Source organism: Mustela nivalis (genome assembly GCF_964662115.1).
Source record: "Mustela nivalis genome assembly, chromosome: 7".
Lineage (NCBI taxonomy): Eukaryota > Metazoa > Chordata > Mammalia > Carnivora > Mustelidae > Mustela > Mustela nivalis.
In genome coordinates this window covers 107,456,210-107,478,677 of record NC_139026.1, presented here as the reverse complement: position 1 = coordinate 107,478,677, position 22,468 = coordinate 107,456,210, and the positions used below count along the sequence as shown (strand labels likewise).

The 22,468-nt window shown below is 50.0% G+C and overlaps 2 protein-coding genes across 12 annotated transcripts; both read right to left on the bottom strand.

Annotated features, from left to right (window-relative positions):
* Positions 1-677: 677 nt before the first annotated feature.
* Positions 678-8,090, bottom strand: TEX52 (testis expressed 52; the record flags this gene model as incomplete). Of its 2 annotated transcripts, none has more annotated exons than XM_082738127.1 (3): positions 678-1,745; positions 6,352-6,902; positions 7,956-8,090. In XM_082738127.1, 3 exons carry the CDS (start codon positions 8,088-8,090, stop codon positions 1,445-1,447), a joined length of 987 nt encoding a protein of 328 aa, XP_082594253.1. In that variant the 3' UTR covers positions 678-1,444. The 2 variants fall into 2 exon arrangements, with proteins under 2 accessions (XP_082594253.1, XP_082594254.1); XM_082738128.1 differs by having other exon boundaries at positions 7,702-8,022.
* A 618-nt stretch (positions 8,091-8,708) lies between these two features.
* On the bottom strand, positions 8,709-22,466 carry FOXM1 (forkhead box M1). Of its 10 annotated transcripts, none has more exons than XM_082738059.1 (10): positions 22,234-22,359; positions 18,989-19,561; positions 18,269-18,414; positions 15,628-15,819; positions 14,759-14,887; positions 14,039-14,083; positions 13,327-13,399; positions 12,964-13,139; positions 11,096-11,123; positions 8,709-10,721 (listed from the first exon to the last, which is right to left on the bottom strand). In XM_082738059.1, the coding sequence occupies exons 2-10, from the start codon at positions 19,512-19,514 to the stop codon at positions 10,387-10,389; spliced, it is 1,650 nt and encodes a 549-aa protein (XP_082594185.1). In that variant the 5' UTR covers positions 19,515-19,561; positions 22,234-22,359; the 3' UTR covers positions 8,709-10,386. The 10 variants fall into 10 exon arrangements, with proteins under 10 accessions (XP_082594185.1, XP_082594186.1, XP_082594187.1 ...); XM_082738060.1 differs by having other exon boundaries at positions 13,327-13,396; XM_082738061.1 differs by having other exon boundaries at positions 19,013-19,561.
* Between the last annotated feature and the right edge of the window lie 2 nt (positions 22,467-22,468).

The window sequence follows — 22,468 nt, the reverse complement described above, 5'->3', positions numbered from 1 at the left end:
GATGCTTAGCCAACGGAGCCACCCAGGCACCCCTCAACGCTCTATTTTCAAGGTTCATCGATATTGTAGCACGTGTCAGTCCTTCCTGCCTCTTTGTGACTGAATAATATCCCTCCCACCCCCCACCCCCACTGTCTGTAGTCTATGAATAACTACTGGCTGATGGCTTCATTTACGGAGCGCCTACGCTGAGCCAGACACTTCCCGGGTACTTCACTTACACTATTTTCTTTATTCCACCCATTTCTACTCTAGTGGCTCCTACCACGCCGATGAGGAAGCTGAAAGGCAGAGAGAGCCGATGCCCTTCCCAAAGGTTGTATAGCTGGTTAGCAGCCAAACCAGGGCTAGAACCCCTGGTGGGGTTTCAGCTCCCAGGTACCTAGGGGGCTGGAGAAAAGTGGGCAAGAGGGCAGTGGCCAGAAGCCCAGGAGAAGCCACAGTGAAGAAGATCACCAACTTGGGGTGATCTCAGGGTGATCACAATGAAGAAGATCACCAACTCGGACAGGGGCACACGGAGGCCTGCATCACACACATTTTCCCCTTCCAGCCACCTCCCTGCTGCCCCTTCTCCTGGGCCACCCACACCAAATCTTCACCCCAGCTTGGGGGGCAGCCCTTTTCTGACCAACAGGATTTGCTGCACTTCAGGCTTCCTGCACTTCAGGCTTCCTGCACTTCAGGCTCCTTATCTCTGACCTCCCACCACCAAAGCTGGGCCAGCTGGGGTCACCTGCCACGCAGGCCCAAGGCTCTTACATCATGCTCTGAGGTGACCACCATTTTACCTTGAATCTCTACTTTGCCCTCCTCCTATCCCTCCGCAGAGCGCTGGCCAGCCGTCCTCAGCCCTGACTTTTCCACCCTCTAGCACCAGCCTTGGCCTGACCTCCGCTCCCAGACCCTGTGTGGGAACCACAATCCGGCAGAGTTGCTTCTGGTCTTTGTTCAGACATCTTATGGTCTAGGGAGGTGGGGAATCGAGGTTATTTTGCCTCAGAAGCTTCCTGTACCCCTGAACAATCCCAGTTGTGCTGCAAATGGGTTATGGGAGTCAAGGTAAGTTCTTAGCCACGTTGCTTACTATGCCTCGTTTCCCACCCCAACAAGTGCACACGCACGTGCGCGTACACACACACACACACACATTCTTCCTCCCCACTCCTCATTCTGTCCCTAAAAACTTGATCTCCCTCTGCTGTCCCTGCTCTACCTGACTCAATCCTCCCTTTCGCTATGAGAGAGTCCTCCAAGGAAGAGAGAGATTAATTTAGGGTTTCAGTAGAGTTTCCACGAGCCTGGGGGACAGAGGTGGCTTGCAGTTGGAGGGATGGTGGTGAGGCTCTGAACCAGTCCTCCACCACCCCAAAGGCTTCTTGCTGAAGGTACACTGGTAGAGGACACTGTTGCCCCACATGGTCCTCGCCCAGCTGGAGGCTCTTTAGATCTGTCCGGGTTTTCTCTTCGTCTTCCTTGCTTCTTTCCTGGTTTTATCAGGTGGTGCCTTGGAGAGATGACAGAGGGGCAAGGCAATCCGGTTCTCTATCAGCGTTTGATACCTCCTCACAAGGTCCTGGCTCAGGGGCGCACTGGGCAGCAAGGCCAGTTTTAGCGCTTTTTCCTGGTAATGAGGCAGAGGGTTCGGGCAGGGCCAGCCCCTGGCAAGATCACTGGGAAGTGGGTTGGGCAGGAGCTGGAGGCGTCGGGGTTCAAACCTTCCACCAGCTGAGATGTGCTGGTACCTGTCGGGGGAAAGGGGTGTGCAGAGGACAGAGAGGTCAAAGAAGAGGGGCAGGCATTGGTGGGAGGAGTAAGAAGGGAAACACAATGCTCTTCTCATAGCTTAATAAACGCTTATATTCACAATGCTACAAAGGTAAGCCCTCCCGATTTATAATTCTTCGTGATCTTCTCAAAAGAAAATTTTTTGAAAAGCCATCGTATTAAACACCAAACAGTGCTTAAAAGTTCTATAGACTTGGGGCACCTGGCTGGCTGTCAGTAGAGCACCCCACTCTTGATCTCAGGGTGGCAAATTCAAGCCTCATGTTGGGTGTAGAGATGACTTTAAAAAAATTCCATAGGGGACGCCTGGGTGGCTCAGTTGGTTGAGCAGCTGCCTTCGGCTCAGGTCATGATCCCAGCGTCCTGGGATCCTTGCTCAGCAGGGAGCCTGCTTCTTCTTCTGCCTCTGCCTGCCATTCTGTCTGCCTGTGCTCGCTCTCTCCCTCTCTCTCTGATAAATAAATAAAATCTTTAAAAAAAAATTCCGTAGGCTTTTTAAAAAATCAGAATTATTTCAAATTACGATAATGATGAAATGCCAACCAAGCAAGGTTCCAAACTAATATTGTTCAAAATAAGAAAGGATCATCACTGGGATCCTGCTGTTTTATTTTATTGTTTTTTTTAGAGAGAGAGTGAGAATGAGTGCAAGCGAGGGAAGGGTCACAGGGAGAGGGAGAAGATCCCAAGCAGACTCCGAGCTCGGTGTGAAGCCCAGTGTGGGGCCGGATCTCACAAGCCCGAGATCATGACCTGAATGAAAACCAAGAGCCAAACATTAACTGACTGAACCACCCAGGTGCCCCAAGTAGGGTGAACCTGTATATTCTGATAGTGGTAAAGGCTGACCAACTGTCGTCATTCACATCAGTGCCGTACGAAAATAATGCGTTTATGCCCTGCAAGTGTATTTGTCATGCACATCTTGAGACTGAGGTATAAAGCCATGTTTAGCTAACATTTTTCTATTACTGTAACATAAGCTAGGGAGTGAGCTGGTGGGAGGGAATCCCCTCTGTCTCTCTCTCTTTTTTTTAAAAGATTTTATTTATTTATTTGACAGGCAGAGATCACAAGTAGGCAAAGAGGCAGGCAGAGAGATAGGAGGAAGCAGGCTCCCTGCTGAGCAGAGAGCCCGATGTGGGGCTGGATCCCAGAACCCTGGGATCATGACCTGAGCTGAAGGCAGAGGCTTTAACCCACTGAGCCACCCAGGCGCCCCTGTCTCTTTTTCTTATTGGATATTGGTTTATGCCAGAGAGCATGCACACCGTGTGAGTGTTTGGTGTCAGGATGGTGAAATTATGTTGCTTAGATGGTCAATCTCCTATTCCTCTTCTTTTAAATTTATTTTTCAGAGAGGGAGAGAGGGTGAGCATAAAGCAGAGAGAGCAGTAGGCAGAGACGGAGAAGCAGACTCCCCACTGAGTCTAAGGGTCTGCCTTAGGCTCAGGTCATGATCTCAGGGTCCTAGAATCGAGTCCCGCACCAGGCTCCCTGCTCAGCGGGGAGTCTGCTTCTTTTCCCACCCTGCTCCCGCTAGGGCTCTCTCTGTCTCTCTTCCTCAAATAAATAAAATCTTTAAAAAGTAAAATAAAATAGGGGCGCCTGGGTGGCTCAGTGGGTTAAGCCGCTGCCTTCGGCTCAGGTCATGATCTCAGGGTCCTGGGATCGAGTCCCGCATCGAGCTCTCTGCTCAGTAGGGAGCCTGCTTCCCTCTCTCTCTCTCTCTGCCTTCCTCTCCAACTACTTGTGATTTCTCTCTGTCAAATTAATAAATAAAACCTTTAAAAAATAATAAAATAAAATAAAATAAACAACAGCGGTTGAATGGTGGCAAATTTCTTGTGCTTCAACATACTTTGCAGCTCATCCAGCTGATGCTTGCTGTCTTTGGTTTACAGCAGACATACTCAGGCCTGGCTGCACATTAGACTTACTCCCAGGGAGCTTTTTAAAATCCCTGTGCTCAGGCTGTCCCTCCACCCAGGCCAAGTAAGTTAGGATCTCATGGGTGGGGTGATTGTAATGTGCTATCAGAATTGAGAACGACTGGGTTTATGTATCAGTGTTCTATTTCTCAGCAATGTTGTGGGCGTCTTAAAGCTTAGACCTGTCTGAAGTCTTTTCTGGGTCTCTCACGCTCAAAATGTGCCCTCTTGCTGATCTAGAGACTTTTTTTTTTTTTAAGATTTATTTGAGAGAGAGTAAGAGAGAGCAAGCATGAACAGGGAGAGGGGCAGAGAGAGAGGAAGAGAGAATCTACAACCAGATGTCATGCTGAGCACAGAGCCTGACATGCGGCTGGACATGGGGCTTGGCCCAGGACCCTGAGATCGCAACAGAGCTGAAACCCAGAATTGGCCATTTAACTGACCCAGCCAGCCAGGCACATCTAGTGACATTTTATTTTTTTAAAAGATTTTATTTATTTGTCAGAGAGAGAGAGCATAAGCAGGCAAAATGGCAGGCAGAAGCAGAAAGAGAAGTAAGCTCCCCCCTGAGCAAGGAGCCCGATGTGGTACTCCATTCCAGGACCCTGGGATCATGACCTGGGATCATGACCTGAACTGAACGCAGCAGCTTAACCAACTGAGCCACCCAGGCGTCCCTCCAGTGACATTTTAAAATGTATTTTAACCCCTTACAGAACCGCTCAAAAGGAACAACAGGACGGGATGGGCCCTTGCTCTCACCATTCTGTCTTGTTTCCACCTGGTGAACTTGTACACATTCTTCAAGTTTCAGCTCAAGGACCATGTCCTCCGTGAACAGCAAAACCCTGTCTGGGTCTCCTTCCTTCCTGGCTCCAGGGACTGGGCCTCCAGCAGCAAACAGAGGGAAACAAGGATCCTCCTCTCACGGGGATGATGGACTAATGACACGACTTACTGAGCCCCCTCTCTATGCCAGACACCATGCCTTTGCATCTTCCAACAACCCTGCAAGGTACCAGGTACATCTCCAGTACATACTGGGGAAAGTGAGGCACAGAGAAAGTCAAGGTGGTGTGGCAAGTTTGGGATTGAGCTGAGTAGATTGCTACCTAGATCTGGGTGGCTTCTAAGTCCTCACACACACTCACTGAATGCCTGGCATTGCACTCAGCTCTCTTTGTGGATAACTGTGTTTCTCTTACGCCGTCTTTATGAAACGTTATATCACATCAGAAGTAGCGGTGAACATGTCCCATTCCCCAGTCGGGCCAGAGTGCAAGTGGTTGGGAATGCAGATCTGGCTCTGAGCTGTCTAGGATTGAATCCCAACTCCCCCACTTTACTAGCTGTATGAATTTGGGTGAGATAAGTGACTTCTGCTTCAGATGCCCAATCTGTAAAATGGGGTTGTTAGTAATAGCTTCGATTCGGGGTCGTGGGAGGTTATAAATAGTATAGCTCAACTTATTACAACACCTGGCACTGTCATTTCACTGAAATTTATTTTTATTGTTAGTTTTATGGGGAGTGATCTAAGTCTTAGCACCTTTGTATGTCCTAGTGTTAGTTAGCACATACTAGCAATCAACAGTCCGTCCCGCAAGGGCTGCGGACAGAAGCCAAAATGGTTGACATTTTTTGAAAGGATTAAAAATCTCCACTGCCTCCCCTCCAACCCCTCACTGCTTCTATTAATGCCCTTGGCATTGGAATTTGAGATACTCTATCCTTATTCCCCGCCCCCTTTCCTGCCTTATCCCCTTGGGGACTCTGTACAGAAGATAATGGTGCTGAGTTCCCAGTTCCCACGGTGGGCAGCGGGGTGGGGGGGGCTGCCGGGCACTCCATTAACCCCTTCCACACTCCTGTCTCCACTCGGACCAGTCAACCCTCCATGCCCTTCTTTGTACCTTTCTGAGGGCTTCCTGCCCGTCCAGCCTTCTCCTGGTACCTGCACAAAGCCTTCCTGCCGGGACGCTCCAGCCCACAGCAACCCCTCCCTCCTCTGCATTTCTGTAATAACATTTTGTTTTTTGTGTAGTGCTTTCTTAGCTCCGTTAACCCATTTTATCTTCTCCCATCGAGGCAGATGCGGTGTTTACGGCCCCCATTTTATCAGTGATGGAATTGGGTCTGGAAAAACTAAACACGTTGCCAAGTCTGGACTTCAGTCCAAGACTCTGATGCCAGCTCTCAGCTCTTTCCACTAGTAACTGATATTCTTACAAGGTTCACTGTTTCTGTCACACTTTGGACAAGTGGCATGCATGGGCTTTCGTAGTCATCTGCCTTTCCAAGCCTGTGGGTAGGTATCTGCCTTTCCTAAGCTCCCTGGATGATATTTGTCTGTACCCCCAGGGCCTCACAGGGGTTAAGCACCTAGGTGTACTCGGTGCATTCTAGTGAAATGGCTAAGCAACCTCCCCTAGCTGTCCTTCCCTTGCCTCCACACCTTCCAGCTACATTCAGAATGGATGATCAAAGGCGGGAGGGCTAGAGTACTGAGGTAGACATCAGAGACAGGGACCAGAGAGAGAGAGGGTCACCTGAACACAAGTAGGTTAGGTGAGGCCACTCTCACCGCCGCCCACCCTCCCCACCTGGCCCAGGAAGAAGCTCCTCTTACTTCTTGAACTTCTTTGGGGGCAGGATGTTGCCCTTGGTGTCCAGTGGGGGTGCTCTGACTTCACTCCTCAGCTTGAGTCTCTCCAGCTCTCTCAATTCCTGTACCGTCCTGACAATCACCTGGTTCTTCCTGTTCTCATCCACGAAGATAGGAGTACAGTGGATGAAGGTCAGGAAGCTGTTCTGGCCCATCCAGGTGGGTGGGGGGATGGGGGGTTCTGCTGGGGGGCAGCCGTGGGCCATGGAGTCCGTCAGCCAGCGCCACACGTTGCTATCGTAGGGCCTGTCGGGCCTGGTGGGAAAGGTGGCAGGCAAACGGCCCACATCGAGCCACGTGTGAAAGCCCCACGTGTGCTGTGGGGAGTCCTTCCAGGGGTAGATGAGTCGGCGACGCACCTCAGACTTGATTTCCGTGCAGGGCGGCGGCCTCAGCGCCAGCCGGTGTTGGGCCTGCTGGGTGAAGCCGGGACACTCCCAGGACTTGTTGGGGATGAGGAACTCACGTTGAGCCCACGTTTGTGGGGGCAGGAGGGGCTCGCTGGCATGGGCCATCTAGGGAGAGACAAAAGGGAGTCTGGGGGACTACTCTGCTTCTCTCTCCCAGGAGCGGCCGCGGAGACAAGAGGCCGGATTCTCATCAGGAGCCTGGTGGTCTGGCCAAAAACTGTCTTTATTCCTGCCCTGCCTCAGAAGTTCTGTCTGCTCTGTAGGAGTCCCCTGGGTTTCTTATCTTCTGCTCTCCCTCCCACCCTCTCTCCTCAGCTTCTGTCTTCCTGCCCTTCACTCTTTACCTTACCCGTCCTCTCCACTCTGCCTGCCCGCCCCCACCCCGCCAGCCCCTGCCCGGGACTTGTGCTCCTAACAGGATACACCAGGCCTGAGGAAACTGTGAGGGGGAAATGCCCCTTACCAAGCAACACGGAGAAGGGAAATCCTTCTCCAGAGAATGCAGCCCAGAGGCTCTTCTCTCCCAGACTCGTCCTGTTACTTGTCTGTTGTAGGTGCATTTCCCTCACTTCTCATCCAGACACAGGCATGTATGGAAAACATCTAGAAGGCTGGTTCCTTCCCTTTCCTGTGTCCCACCTCCCGTGAAATGAACACAGTAGCAGGTGTGTCCTGACACTGTGCTAAACACACCCACAACTCAATTAACCCTCAAGATCCTAGAGCAAGTGTTAACTGTCCCATTTCAAGGAGGCAAGAAGCAAGACACAATGTGGGTAAGTAACTCACCCAAGGTTGCCAGATTGGTGAGTGGCAGAGCTGGGACTTGAGCCATCGGCCTGCACTACTCAAAATGCCTCTCCCTCCTTTCCACCCTAGGACTTTATTGATTCCCAAAACTCACCTGTCTCTTGGGCCCACTCCGCTGTCATTTCTCCATGACCACCCCAGGAGGTGGGGCTGGGAGATGTGATAACCAGGCATCTCCTTTTCTCTGGGCTGAGCTCTGTGTTCACAATACTATATGGCTAAGAGAAGAAGATGGTAGGAGAGCTCTGGGCCAGATCAACTGACCAAAAGAAAGTATGGCCCACCCCAGGGGACAGCCCTCAGCCAAGCAGCGTGTGGAGGCTGTGGAGATGGGGCCCCACCTCCTACCTGCAAGAAAGGTTTTTGGACATGGGGTGGATCTTTCTGCCCTCTGGGTTGTCTTTGTGAGCCACTGGCCATTCCTCTTGTGGCACCGATTGCCAGGAGGAGCCGCTTTGTAAGGAAGACTTTTCCCGGCAGCATTGTTTGCTATTGGGGTTGCTATGGTGATGCTTCCTGGGTGATGACACAGGAGGACTTACCCCTCCACCCCCGTGGGAGAGACTCATCAGTCTCTTGGGCCCTGGCTGCTTTCAGGTGAGACAGGCAGGCGGATAGGACTCCTACATTTTTAGCAAAAGATGGTGACCAGAGGAGCTTCTGGGGAGGGACTTGTCTAGGAGGGCAGGAAGAAAAAAGCAGGGCAGACTGGCTCCCATGTCCTGGATTGGGGTAGAAGTGGTCCTAAGGCACCTATATCTCTGCCCATTCTTCCCTACTGCTCTGGGAGGGGAGGACCCTGCCCCTCTGTAGGCCTTTCCTTACAGGGAGCACTAAAGGGCCAATTAACCATCAGGTTCAGAGGTGCTGAAGAGGCTGGCCATGCAGGACCAGTCCGGGAAATCTGCCAGGTTCTGTGCTAGGAAGGATGTGTGCCTGGGCAGGGAGTGCCCTGCGTGGGGCAGGCAGTGCTTTCCTCCTCGTACTTCATGCTGGCTGTGGGCCTTACCTCTTCCCTGTCACCACCATCTCCATCGTCTCCCAGTCTCCTCCAACCCCTCCCTAGGCTTCAGGGACCAGACACCGACACACCACAGAAACCACACTTCCACCCTGGATTTTATTGACAGTCATGGTAGTGTTCTTGAGCTGGCTCACATGCATGAGGTCAGCTGGGGCCTAGGGTGGCTCGTAGCAAAGCCGAGGTGTGAGCTAAGGAAGCTAGGCAGGGCAGGGCCCTTTCAGTCTTCTCAAGCCTTGGGCCAAGTTCTTGGCAATGGCTAGTCTCTCTGGCATGATTAGGGACATTATCAGAGAAACGTCTCATGGGAGCACATCTGGGCACCCATTCTTTGCTTCAGATGCATCCACTCCCCCACCCCCAATTCAACTCCTGACCCAACAAGAGACCTTTTTATCAGGATTTCTTCTTGCAGGAAAGCGGACTTGGAAACATGGGAAGGTGGGAGGGATGGGCAATAAGAGAGACCCTTGGAAGCAGATCTGCTTGTCTGGGTGTCTACAGTAAAGGGTCCTTGAAGCAGGTCTCCTGGGCCTGGAAGAAACCGTGCACGGCATGTCCTCCCTTCTCTAGGAATTAAAAGCAAGGAACAGAAGCAAACTGAAATCCCTTGTCATCCCACCCACTTTCTGGCAGTCTCTAGATAATGATCTAAGGAAATAAGCTTACATTTATAATTAGAGGATAATTTGGAGAATATATACTATTTACAAGGGCCACGCTGCAAGGAGCAGGGAAGGTGGGAGACTGCTGGGCTCAGGTGTAAACAGTCTGGGGGGTTTCCTAATCTTTTTTCACCCTTGTTTTTGCTCTTCCCACCTTTCAGTTCCTAGCAGGGAGAGTGAGGAACTGGATTCTCTGGGGGAGCATTGGTGGCACAGTGACCAGTCACCAGGGCCTCGCTGCTTGCAGAGGGCTCAGTAGTGGCCATGGTGTGACCAGGCGAAGTGGAATTAGAGGAGTAGATGGTCCCTGCCTGTTATTCTCACTCCAGATGAGGCTTGGATGGCCCAGCCACACGAGCTCCTGGAAGTATGGACAGCTTGGGCAGCAAGGGTAAGGCCAGACCTCTACCGCAGCTCAGGAATGAACTGAGCCCAGTTGACGCTGTCAGGGCCCAGAGGATCTTCCTCCAGGCCAGGAAAGCTGATGTCCAGCAGGATCTTGCTGAGGCTGTCATTCATTGTGTCCAGAACCAGGCCTTCTGTCAGAGAACGGTTGGCTACAAGGCTGGTCACCTCTGGCCCAGGGGAGTCTGGCTTGGGGACTTCCATATCTGAGGGAGAAGAGGTGCTGAAGGGGTCAGCAGTGAGGTCAAAAGGCTCCGAATTGAGGAGCTCTCGGGGTGAGTCAAAGAGGGGGATACTTTTCAGCGGGGTGGTGCTAAAATCCGTCAGCCCCAGGGAATCAGGCAGGGGGCAAAAGGCAGCCTGGGTGGCTTGTACTGGGCTGAAGTCTAGCCCCCCTACTTTGGCTGGGGGTGTGAGCCTCCAGGATTCAGGGGTTACGGGGAGGACAGATTTGCTCGGGGTGGAGGAGATGGGCAGCATCTCCTTAATGGGTGTCTTGAAAGGTCCTCCCTCCTCCTGGGAGTAGCCAAGCTGGGAGGCAGGCTCAGAGGACTCTGCAGGCAAAGGGAGCTCTGTGGCTCGCTGGGAAGCCCCAGGGCCCTCGAAGAGCAGCTCGGGCTCGTCCAGACAGGGAGGCAGAAGGTGCTGTTTCCTTCGAGACCGGCTCATCTCCCTCCCCTCCCTTCGTTTAATCACGAGCATTTCCGAGACACACCGGGCTGGGGACTTGAGCCCACCGTAGGACTTCTTGGACCTTGGAGTGGGAGAGTGGGACGAGCCCTCCCAGGAGTGAGACGATTCCTCTTTGACAGACGGGTATGGCGAGGGCCATTCCTCCAAGGGTGGGCTCTCTACTTTGATGGGTCTCCCCAAGGGCAGCATTTCTTCCCCAGGCTGGGGTTCTTCCTCCTTGATGGACTGAATTGGCAGCAGAGGAGACAGCCCTTCTCCAAGCAGGAGCTTGTCTTCTTGCACAGGCCCTGTGGTGGGCAGAGGGGCCACCCCTTCCTCGGCTAGCAGCACCTGAAAGGAAAGCAGGTGTGTGGTGAGAGGGAGCTCTCCAGGCTTTGACACTCACCCCAGTCACCAGGCGGGACACAAGATCATGACTAAAATAAGCCACATGCTGGTACTGGTCCTCTTTTTGGTCTTTTTAAAGTCTTACAAATTATGAAATATGAGAATATATGATGAAGGGCATAGTTCAATTCTGGGGGTCAAAGGTAGAATGTTGTTTAAATATGGCGTTGGTACAATTAGTATGCAGCTGAGAGACCATAAAATTGGATGCCTGTTCCATACCATATACAAAGACTTCAACAGAAAAATTAAAACCATACGAATCCTGAAAGAGAATCTAGGAGACTACATGTACAATCTGAGGGTGGGGGGCGAACTTCTTAAGCAAGACTGGAAACCCAGAAGCTGTAAAAGAGAAGAGAGACATAGTTGACTATATAAAAACTTAAAATCTTTTACTGTGGCAAGAGATTCCATAAACCAAGAGATAAACAACGAAAGTTTAAAAAAAAAAAACCCAACTTCAGCACCAAGGACAGAGGTTAATATTTTAATAACAAAGAACTTTCACACATTATTATCAAAATCCCCTAGAAAAATGGGCCATGCCTCAACATAACAACCTCGTGGTGAACCATTCTAAGTGACCCAACATAACGAGAAGGTACTGGCACTTACTGATAAGCAAAGAGAGATAAAATGAAACAAGAAGATATCATTTACACATAGCAAATGGGCAAATATGTAAAAGACTATTAATATCAATTGCTGACAAAGATACAGATCTTGTCACATATTGCTGGTAGAAATGTAAATTGTATATTTTTTTGGAAACCATATCTATTAAGATTTAATAAAATGGAAAACACCTTTCCCCTGGGCAATCTCTTGTCTGGTTTTCTAGCCCGCAGAAATAAAAGCACTTGTAAGAAAGGTACCTGCAAAGACATTTATTGCTGTTGTTGTTCATAGGGCAAAAAAGCCAGAAACAAAATGTACCCATAAAAGTGGAATGCTAGAAAATTTATGGCCTAGGCACACTATGGATTATTATGTGACTATTAAGAATCAATGAATTAGAGCCAATGTCAAGTAACTTGGAAGACTCTCCCTGTGGCAGGAAAGTGTAGCGTGATCCCATTTTGAAGGTTCTGGGTGTCGTATGTACATATATAAAGTGATTATGGCTGTGTGTGTACCTATAGTACGCGAAGAGCGAGGACATATGACAAAAGCAAGCACACTATGCGGTCAGCAACGGGTATCACAGGCAGCAGGGGGATATGAGTGAAGGTTGGGGAGGGGAGGCAGAAAGAAAAGGGGAAAAAAAAGACTGTAAATAAAATGAAAACAGTATATGGGCTATAGTCACATGGATACATTTAGGTAAAATTACATATGGTGGTATGTATATGTATAATTTTATGTATATTTAAAAAATATTTTTTCAATTAAAAAAAAATAAAGCAAACCCAAGTCTCTCTAAACTCTAGAGCCCATGCTCTTTCCATCTCAGAGAAGGAGGCAAGGGGGCCCTTTTCTCTGCTTTGTTACCAGTCGGCTTTCGCTCACAAACCCTTCTCTACAGAGTCCAAACTTGGTAGCTCATCACGAGATGGCCTTCACTTAACTCTCCTCACTTTCTCCCCCAAATAGGTCACTGATGCTCAACCAAGGGGTGCTATCCCCACCCTCTCATCCTCTAGGGGACATGTGGCAATGTCTGGACATGTTTTAATTGTCACACCAGGGGAGGCTCCTGGCATGTAGTGGGGAGAGACAAGGGATGCTGCTAAAAGATCCCTCAGTGGGTAGGACCTTATTTGTCCATCCCCAACAAAGAATTATCCAGCCCTGAATGTCAACAGTATGGAGGCTGAGAACCTCCGGAGCTAGACTGACCCAATTGCTCTACCGTTACTAGGTATAAACTGGCATCTCCTGCCTCCACAGCACTGCCCATCAGAATGGTATTGCCACACATGTTTGCTTACCCAAAGGTAGTTCTAATAAACTCATCAGGTGTCTATGGGCTTCTGACATCACTTATACCATAATCCAAGTTCTTCTTTAGCTCTTATAATGCTCTTGAATTCTCCTTTGCCATACAAAGGGAAACGCTTTGTTCTACCCAATTAGATTTATAAGCTTCTCCCGGAACACTTAGCAGAGTGCTTGCAAACTATAGGTTTAACACTTTTAATGGACTGGAGTGTCTCCTCAGAGCAAAACAGAAGCCACTCACCTTGGGGGCGATACGGACTCGCTTGCTGTGGCGGGCAAGCTCTGAGCTCATGAGGGAAGCTGCTAGGGGCAGTGGCACCTTGACCGAGGGCTGCAGCACCAGTGACTGGTTCACTGGGAACTGGATGGGTACCAGGTACGAGCTGACCCGTGGGAGCAGCGGCTTCATCTTCCGCCCTAGGAGGACACGGGAGAGATCAGGAGCAGGGGTCCAGGAATACCGCCCTTCTCAATCCCGGGAGCTCTCTCTCATTCTCTGGACTCAGCGCCCTGTGAGCTTGGCCACAGACTCCTGCAGCCTGGTTGTCTTTAAAATATGCCCCCAGAGCAAGGACTAGCCTGATGCCCACTGTCCCATACTAACGTGCGCCCAGTGGGAGTTCAGTTTTGATGGTCACGTTCCGGCGGAGTTCAGGATTGGGTCGTTTCTGCTGCTGCTTGTGGCAGAGAGGGAGAGAAAGAAACCTGGGTTAATGAGGCAGGGGGAGAGGGCAGGAGAACCCGCCAGCTGCTCCGGTACTGTGCACTGAGCTAACCGACAGCCCAGAAAGAAAAGGCTGGTCTGGGGTGGATGCAAGTGAGCACTGTCTCCAGAGCCTGGTTAGTGGGAACAGGTGGATGGCACACAGACCTACCATGGCAGGACAATCCTACCAACTCATCCATGTGTCCTTGCCACCCCCAGGGGATGCTAAAGCATGGAGCTCTACTAGTGGCAGAGAAAAGCCAGGTAGGAAAAAAAGAGGGATAACTGCTGCCTGCCAGGCCTACACCATGCACTTGAGGTTGCCGTCTTGCACAAAGCCTGTGGCACGTCCTCTTGCCACACTGTGCTCTGCTCCATGACCTTCATTGTGCCCATTGCTGGGGGGAGGAGAAGTGGGCAGGAGCTGGGAGGAACGGGGACATGAGGTGGCGGCCGTCAATTTCCTTACTCCCAGGAGCTCAGGGTGCTCTGTGCTTAGGGCTGGCAGTCACACAAGCCACATAGGCTCCCTTCCCCTGTCTACTAAAGCATGCTGCGCGGTGAAAGGAAAACAAGGCCAAGCCCCGAGCCGGGAGGAGAAGAATCTTACTGATTCCAAGTGCTCAGGCGATTGTGGAGACCCTGGGTCCAGTGGCTGGTGGCGGTCAGGCATTGTGGGAGAGAAATGAGATGAAGTTACCACCAGCGTGGTCAGTCTGCCCAGGTTGGGAAAAACAGCTAGTCCTGTTAGATGCTGAGGGTCCCAGGGGACAATGTGCCAGCCCAGGGGAACAGGGATAGCTTGCAAGCTGCCTTGTGGGGACTCTGAAATCCCCAAACAATCACTTCTGAAAAGGTGTTCTGGTGGCTGGTTTCTGGTCTCCAGGCTGAAGAAGGGCTCTTTCAGTGCAAGGTTTCTAGACTTTCTCTGTAGGAATCACCTGAAAGGCTTGATAAAAATGCATATACCTGGTCCCATCCCAGACCCACTGAGTCAGAAGCCCCACGATCAGGGCCTGGGACACTCTGTTTTAACAAGCAAGCCCGGGCAATTCTTATCCACAAAGCAGTTCGGGAAACACTGCCGGGGGAAGTCATCTATTTGGATCAGAGCAGCCCTCCCCAAGGCCTGGTATAGCCTAGAAGTGTGTCATTTGGTGTATGTCAACTGTATTTAATTCGGCTAGTTTTATGTAGTTCGTCTCTAGGCTGTCTGGCTTCTAAGTCTGCCCTGGCCAGGTAAGGGCATCACAAGGACAACTTGTTTCCTTTTGAGATGGATACTAGGATGACCAATTCTGGCCTATTTAGAGGGAACCAGGATACTCACCTTAAACACCTGGTCCAACGTCAAGTAGCGATTGGCACTGGGGTGGATAGTCCAGAAGGAGACCTTGCCATTGGCAGACGTCTCCCGAACAAACATGTCGTGGAGAGAAAGGTTGTGGCGGATGGAGTTCTGCAAGGACAGAAAGACAACTACTAGTCAGCTACTTTAGCTTCAGAGTCGTCCCCGAGGGGACATCAGCCTCAGGCCTCCCCCGTTGTAGCCAGCAGTGTCCTCCTCGTCCTCGCGGTCTTGCCTAGTGGAGCTCTCTCCCTGCTGTTCCACACCGAGGAGCTGCCAAGCCGGGCCATTAATCCATCAATCCAATGGCTGATAGTAAAAGAAAAGACCCGGATAGGTATCAGCGGCTAGGAAAGAGGACCGAGGCTGTGAAGCAATCAGTGGCAAGTGAAGTGAAGAAACTAAGAAACCAGGAAATTTCATTGAGGTAAGAGTGTGAAGAGTTCTACCACGGAGGAAACAAAACAAAAGAAAACCCTTGCTTGTAGCTGGGTTTTCTGTCTGTCAGAAGCCCAATGCTGTGGCCCTGTCAGTTAGTATGAGTGACAGCAACTCCAAGGGACCTCAGTGTCCCCACAGGTACAATGAAGAGAGAATCTCTGCCTCCTGGAGAAGACATGTGACATTAGAGGAGGTGAATCTTGGGTCATGGACAGCATTTTTTTTTCATTAAGGTCTTTTCGTAAAGCTACTTAGTCACTCCAGCTGCCGTTCAAGTCACATCTGAGAAACATACACTTGTTTACAGTTCCAGCTTTCTCGGCATTGAACTGTTCCTCAGAGCACTGGACACAAGGCTGCACACCTGTGTGGACAAACTGCTGGACAAACTGTCGCTACGGGTTATGTACCTTCCAGCCTGGCTTGGCGATGTGTTTGAAATAGGGGAAGTGGTCCTCGATCCAAGTATAGATGTCTTTCAAGGTCATGCGCTTCCTCTCGGTGCTATTGATGGCGAACTGTATCATGGCCATGTAAGAGTATGGTGGCCGCTCAGACACAGAGTCCTGCCAGGATGTGGATGCTCCCGGGGGCTCCTCGACCTGTGGGTTACGAGATGCCAAAGACAAGAAGAAATGACATGGAAGAGTTCATAAGACCTTCCCGGGGCCCCCTCAAATAACACCCCCTAGAGAAACCTTTTAACTGATGGAATTGTGCTAGAAACCTACTCATCTGAGACAACTATTCCATAGAATAAAATTTTAGGATCAGGAAGCTTAGCAATGATCTAGTCCAGTCCCTGGACAATGTGGAGCCACTTCTGTGTCATTGTTCATTTCGTTGAATATGTTGTCCCATAATAAGTGGAGGTCCAGTCTGCTAGTGGAAACCTCTCAGGAAAGTTTGGGTGTACATGAGGAATTTTTTTTTTTTAAAGATTTTATTCATTTATTTGACAGAGAGAGACAGTGAGAGAGGGAGCACAAGCAGGGGGAGCAGGAGAGAGAGAAGCAGACTTCCCACCGTGCAGGGAGTTAGACGCAGGGCTCGATCCCAGGACCCCAGGATCATGACCGAACCAAAGGCAGATGCCTAACGACTGAGCCACCCAGGTGCCTGTACATCAGGATTCTTCAAGCATTGTTTTTATCCTAAAATCATGCTCATTTTTCAGACTTGGGAGTCAAGAGACCAACATCTTCATCTGCTCTCTACTACCAATGGGATGTGAATAAACCCATGTCTTTTGGGGGTTTGTATGAGATATTTTTAGGAATATAGGACGGACAAATGTCTGCAAAGCATACATTTGGCTAAGTCTTAGGCAAAGAGCTGATCAGTCACAGTTGAAAAAACTGAGCTCTGGGCTGCCTGGGCGGCCCCGTCAGTTGAGCCTCTGACTCTTGGTTTCAGCTTAGGTCATGATCTCAGGGTCATGGGATCGAGTTCCGGGTTGGGCTTGGCACTCAGCTTGGAGATAGCTTGAGATTGTCTCTCTTCCTCTGCGCCCCCTGCCCCTCCGTTCGCCTAATCTCTCACTCTCTCTGGAATAAATAGATGAATACATCTTTTTCAAAAAAATAGGGGCGCCTGGGTGGCTCAGTGGGTTAAGCCTCTGCCTTCGGCTCAGATCATGATCTCAGGGTCCTGGGATCGAGCCCTGCATCAGGCTCTCTGCTCAGCAGGTAGCCTGTTACCCACTCCCTCTCTCTGCCTGCCTCTATGCCTACTTGTGATTTCTCTCTCCATCAAAAAAAAAAAATAAGTAAATCTTAAAAAAAAAATCTTTTTTCTTTTTTTAAAAGATTTTATTTATTTATTTGACAGAGAGAGATCACAAGTAGGCAGAGAGGCAGGTAGAGAGAGAGAGAGGAGGAAGCAGGCTCCCTGCCCAGCAGAGAACCCGATGCAGGACTCGATCCCAGGACCCTGAGATCATGACCTGAGCCGAAGGCAGCGGCTTAACCCACTGAGCCACCCAGGTGCCCCTTAAAAAAAAAAAAATCTTAAAAAAAACAATTTAAAACCTGAGCTCTAACTTTAGAAAGTGCACAAGTTTTAAGTTTTACTTATGCACACATTCATGTAAATTGTCACTTTTAAAGGCTGTGGAATGATAGATTTAAGGGCATATGCAGCAATACAGTAAAAACCACCACCAGGCCCCATAGTTGGATCAAATTGAATCTGCTTGCCAGACTATTTAAAATGCACATCTAGGGGCGCCTGGGTGGCTCAGTGGGTTAGGTCGCTGCCTTCGGCTCGGGTCGTGATCTCAGGGTCCTGGGATCAGGCTCTCTGCTCGGCGGGGAGCCTGCTTCCCTTCCTCTCTCTCTGCCTGCCTTGGCCTGCTTGTGATCTCTGTCTGTCAAATAAATAAATAAAATCTTAAAAATAAATAAATAAATAAATAAATAAATAAATAAAATGCACATCTAACAACTTTATTTGCTATTAATGTATCTTCTAATAGAACTATCTTCTTTTTTAAAAGATTTTTATTTTTTTGACATAGACACAGCGAGACAGGGAACACAAGCGGGGGAGTGGGAGAGGGAGAACAGGCTTCCCATTGAGCAGCTAGCCCGATGTGGGGCTCGATCCCAGAACCCTGAGATCATGACCTGAGCAGAAGGCAACGCTTGACTTAGCCATCCAGGCGTCCCTAATAGGACTGTCTTGTCAAAAATCCTCTATTCCTTCCATATTGTTGGGCTGCCTCTTTAAAGCTCAATTTCTCCCAACTAAGGAAAGATTTCAACTTCATCATTTCCCGAATATCTACCCAGTACCTGCTAAGTGCAGAGACTAAACTTAGTGCTCATGGAATACACAGTGAGCCAGGAACAACCGCCCTCAAGGAAATGTCACAGATGGGGCCAAACAGATGACAGGCACAAAGGTAGCTCAAATGTTATGCAGAATAGCGCTAAGCGAAGGGCTAATACCAGAGCTTGGAAATTCTGCTCTACAGGTCACTTGATCCATTTCCCTTCTTAGAAGTGCCCTGCCCTGTCCCCGACTTCCCTAGTGAGAAGTCACCTTTACCTGATTCTGTTCCAGGTGACGATTCTCCTTTTCCTCCATCTCTTGCTTGATGCTGCTGGAACCCAGCCCGTCAGAACTCATCTTTCCAAGCCACTGGATGTTGGTCAAGCTGTTGTCGAGAATGCAGCCTGCCGCCTCGCCACCAGCTAGAGAGTAAACAACCCAAGATGCCACTTAGCTGCCTGATCCCTGTGCCTGGCAGGCCCATAAAAATTGGTGGGTAGGGAGCATCTCTCCAAACCTCTACCCGTAGGGACAGGGAACACGTGCTGTATCTATTGTGGTCCTCAGGTACTCTGCCCCATTACAGATCTCAGGAGAAATTCAGGAGCCACACTGAGCCTGAGACATCAGTCAAGGCAACTTTACCAAAGCGTTAGTATTTGTGCAAAGTCACTTTTCCTCCTCATGCTTCCATTTTCTCCTTTATTAAAATGGAGAAAGATTCCTATTTCCTTATATGGTCAACGGGGAAGAGAACAGCAAAAAACAAAAACACAAAAAAACAAAAAACAAATCCTTTCCTAATATAAAGAAAAATAAGAGAAATGCTAAATTATAATTTGGGCACTTTCGATGGTGCCCAAAGGATCTGGGTCAAGGATTTGGGATGAAGAAAGACAAGACTTTTCCCTGGTTCAGGCTAGGTGCCTATCTGTTAAGTACCAATGTGACGGACTGCAGTCCTTGCTACCAGAGAGGAAAGGCTGGGCTCCTCACCCCTTTGCCTTGCAGACCACATACCACAGCTCTCCCATCTCTGCCTGGGAAGGGCTCCAGGTGGTCTAGGAAGATTCACATCCCTAGCTGCAGGCTTTGGTCCCAGGGTCTCGGTGACCACTTCTGTCCTCTTGGGATCATTGCTGGTTTGGGCTTGAGGCTGGGGTCCTGGAGGGTGAGTGGGGGCTCCCCCACAGCTGATGAGGATGAACTTGTTGGGCCCACTGCTGCCACTCTCTTTTCCTTTGGCGGTCAATGCTGTGATGATGCTCTGGATATTGGCATTGTTAGGGACGGCCACCACTTGGGTGTTGGGCATGGTGGGGTGGTTAATGATCTTGATCCCAGCTGGAAACTTGCAGGAGTTGGACTCTGCCGCGTCCTTGGAGGCCTGTGCTTGACCAGGCTCTTGTTGGGCAGGGGGCCTCTTAGGTTCCTCTCCTGATGTTTCACCTTGGGCATTTTGAACAGGAACGGGCAGCCTCCGTCTTTTGAGAATCAGTGGCCGACGGGGGCTGGTTTTCATTATGAATCTGTGCTTTCACTCTCCATTGAGAATCACAAGCACGGGCCCTGGAAAGTGCAAGGAACAGCAGGATGTCAGAAATCTGTTAGGCTGAGAAGGAGGTACTGCTAGAGAGAGGCATTCCTCTTTCCATGACCAAAAGCATGAGCCCACAGGCCCAGGTTAAAGATCCCGGGGCCTCTGTAAAGACCTCAAACAATAAGGAGATGAATTCTACGACAAAAGAAAGCTAAAACTGAAGCATTTCAAAAGGGGAAAGCAGGGTTGAACGGAGGTCAAAATGACCAAAGGTCTTCCCGAAGCTTAAGAATGTCTGGCTACAGGGGCGCCTGGGTGGCTCAGTTGGTTGGGCAGCTGCCTTCGGCTTGGGTCATCATCCTGGAGTCCTGGGATCGAGTCCCACATCAGACTCCCAGTTCTACGGGGAGTCTGCTTCTCCCTCTGACCTTCTCCTTGCTCATGCTCTCTCTCACTGTCTCTCTCTCTCTCAAATAAATAAATAAAAATATTAAAAAAAAAAAAAAGAATGTCTGGCTACAGAAATGAATGGGACAGTTACAAAAATGTGGAAATTTTTATGATTGTTTATTATAGTACAGATCACTTTCAGTGACTCTAGGGACAGGGATGCTGGAATAGGAGGACATTTGGCAATTTGAGGACCAAACTCTAATCCCATAATGTATTTTAGGATTGAAAAAGCCTGTATATTTTTATATCATCTCAGTCTATAAATAAAAGGATATGTCCATAGGATCAGAGGAGAAAGGCAGAGTGCACTACTGCTCCCTTGCCATCGCCTCCCACTTCACAAGACCTCAGAAGAAAACAGAAACTGCTCTATTCAATGAGGCCCATGGTGCTATTCATCTCACAGGCTATTATCCTTGCTGGTAAAAGCAAGAGTACACTTTTCTTTCACAATTTGCAAAATATTTCTATAGTGACATTTTAGTACTTGCATGTGCTTATTCATATTTTAACCTTTCTAAGCATGTCACCCGATTGCTTGATTTCTCTTCCAGAACCAAGACTATATTCCCTATCTCTCGGCCAACAGAATGTGCTGTCATCAATATGCTAAGTTGGCTTTGTCATGTTAAGGAAAATAGTTTTATCTTTTTTTTTTTTTTTAAGATTTTATTTATTTATCAGAGAGAGAGAGGGGGAGAGAGCGAGCACAGGCAGACAGAATGGCAGGCAGAGGCAGAGGGAGAAGCAGGCTCCCCACCGAGCAAGGAGCCCGTTGTGGGACTTGATTCCAGGACGCCGGGATCACGACCCGAGCCGAAGGCAGCCGCTCAACCAACTGAGCCACCCAGGCGTCCCAATAGTTTTATCTTTTTAAAAAAATGTGTTGGGGCACCTGGGTGGCTCAGTGGGTTAAAGCCTCTGCCTTCGGCTCAGGTCATGATCCCAGGGTCCTGGGATCGAGCCCCGCATCGGGCTCTCTGCTTGGCAGGGAGCCTGCTTCCCTCTCTCTCTCTACCTCTCTGCTTACTTGTGATCTCTGTCTGTCAAATAAAATTTAAAAAATAATTAATTAAAAAATTAAAAAAATAAAAATGAAAAAATAAAAAAAATGTGTTTATTGGGCGCCTGGGTGGCTCAGTCACTTAAGCGTCTGCCTTCAGGTCAGGTTATGATCCAGGGGTCCTGGGATCAAGCCCCACGTTGGGTTCCCTGCTCAGCGGGGGAGTCTGCTTCTCTACTCCTCACCCTGCTCTCCTGCTCTCTCTCTCAAATAAATAAAATCTTAAAAAAATTTTTTTGTGTTTGTTGATTTTAATAGACACACAGAATACTCTGCCATCCTGTAAAATCATGTAATCCTCTTTAAAGGTACTTTGACAGAAAAATGGGCTGTGTTAGGAAATCCAGTATCTCCCTAAAAATGTCTGTCACAGCCCAATGACATTTGCCACCTGCTTTGAGTTCACAGGCTCTCTCCACCCGCCCCCTCCCTTTCCTTTATAACTAGGTTTCCTCTACTTTCAAATCTCAGTTTTATTTTTACCTCCGCTCTCTTTGGGCCTGCCTCCCTCCCTCCCTTCCTCCCTCACCCACCAATGAGGAAATACTATTATTCCTTCCCCATCCCCAAAAGGTATCTTCCGGGTCTAAGGCTTAATTTTGTTTTCAACTCTCTGACCAGTCTCTTCCTATCATGTCCAACTCTTTAATCTAAGCTAGGGGACTTCCAGAGTGACCCCTCTGACACCACTGCCCATCCTGACCAGGGAAACCTTGCAGGTTCTCAGGAACCCGGAGAAGGGCCCTGGAAAAGGATGGGTGGAGGCAGTGCTGCTCAGTGGTGAGAGCGCTTGGGAGGAGCGGAGGGTGTCGACAGTTTTGTCTTTGACTTAATGCAGAATAAGCTCAATCTTCACGCCAGCCACGGCCGGCCTAGAAAAGTAGGCCAGCAGCAGCAGCTGCCCCGAGGTTATGGGCAGGACGCAGAGGTCAAACTTCCAGGGAAGGCCAAGAGGTGATGTGAGGAAGAAGCAAGGACAAGGCCAGGAGGTTGAAGGCAGAAAAAGTTTGCATCCTCTCCCAGCCCTCCTTCCCGTGGGGCCCCAAACCTCCACTCCGGTCCCGCGCCCTGCCGCTAGACCCCCTGACCTAGACGCCCGAGCCCGGGCTCCCTTGCCTCTGCCCCGGCCCCGGCTCCGACTCCATTCCTCCGCGCCCCTCCACCCCCCCCCCCCGCCCCGCTCACCTCCAGTCTGCAGCCGCCGCCGCTGCTGCTGGGCTGTGGCTCCGAGGGCGGGCTCCGGGCTCCTCCAACCTGGGGGCCGAGCCAGGGGCCCGGACAGGGACTCGCGCCAGGCCGGCCGGGTCCCCGGCGGTGCGGGAGGGGTGGGGAATCCCGGGGGATCCCGGGAGGGGAGGGGTCCCGGGCCAGGAGGCCGGGGGTGGGGTCGGGCACCGGAGCTTTCAGTTTGTTCCGCTGT

Excerpts from the sequence above, each read along its gene's own strand:
- FOXM1 (XM_082738052.1), bottom strand. The coding sequence starts at position 19,514 with ATGAAAACCAGCCCCCGTCGGCCACTGATTCTCAAAAGACGGAGGCTG. Across the intron at positions 14,084-14,758 it reads CGTTGGACCAGGTGTTTAAG|CCACTGGACCCAGGGTCTCC; the intron begins GTGAGTATCCTG and ends GACCGCCACCAG. Across the intron at positions 13,140-13,326 it reads TGAACTCCCACTGGGCGCAC|GGCGGAAGATGAAGCCGCTG; the intron begins GTTAGTATGGGA and ends GTGTCCTCCTAG.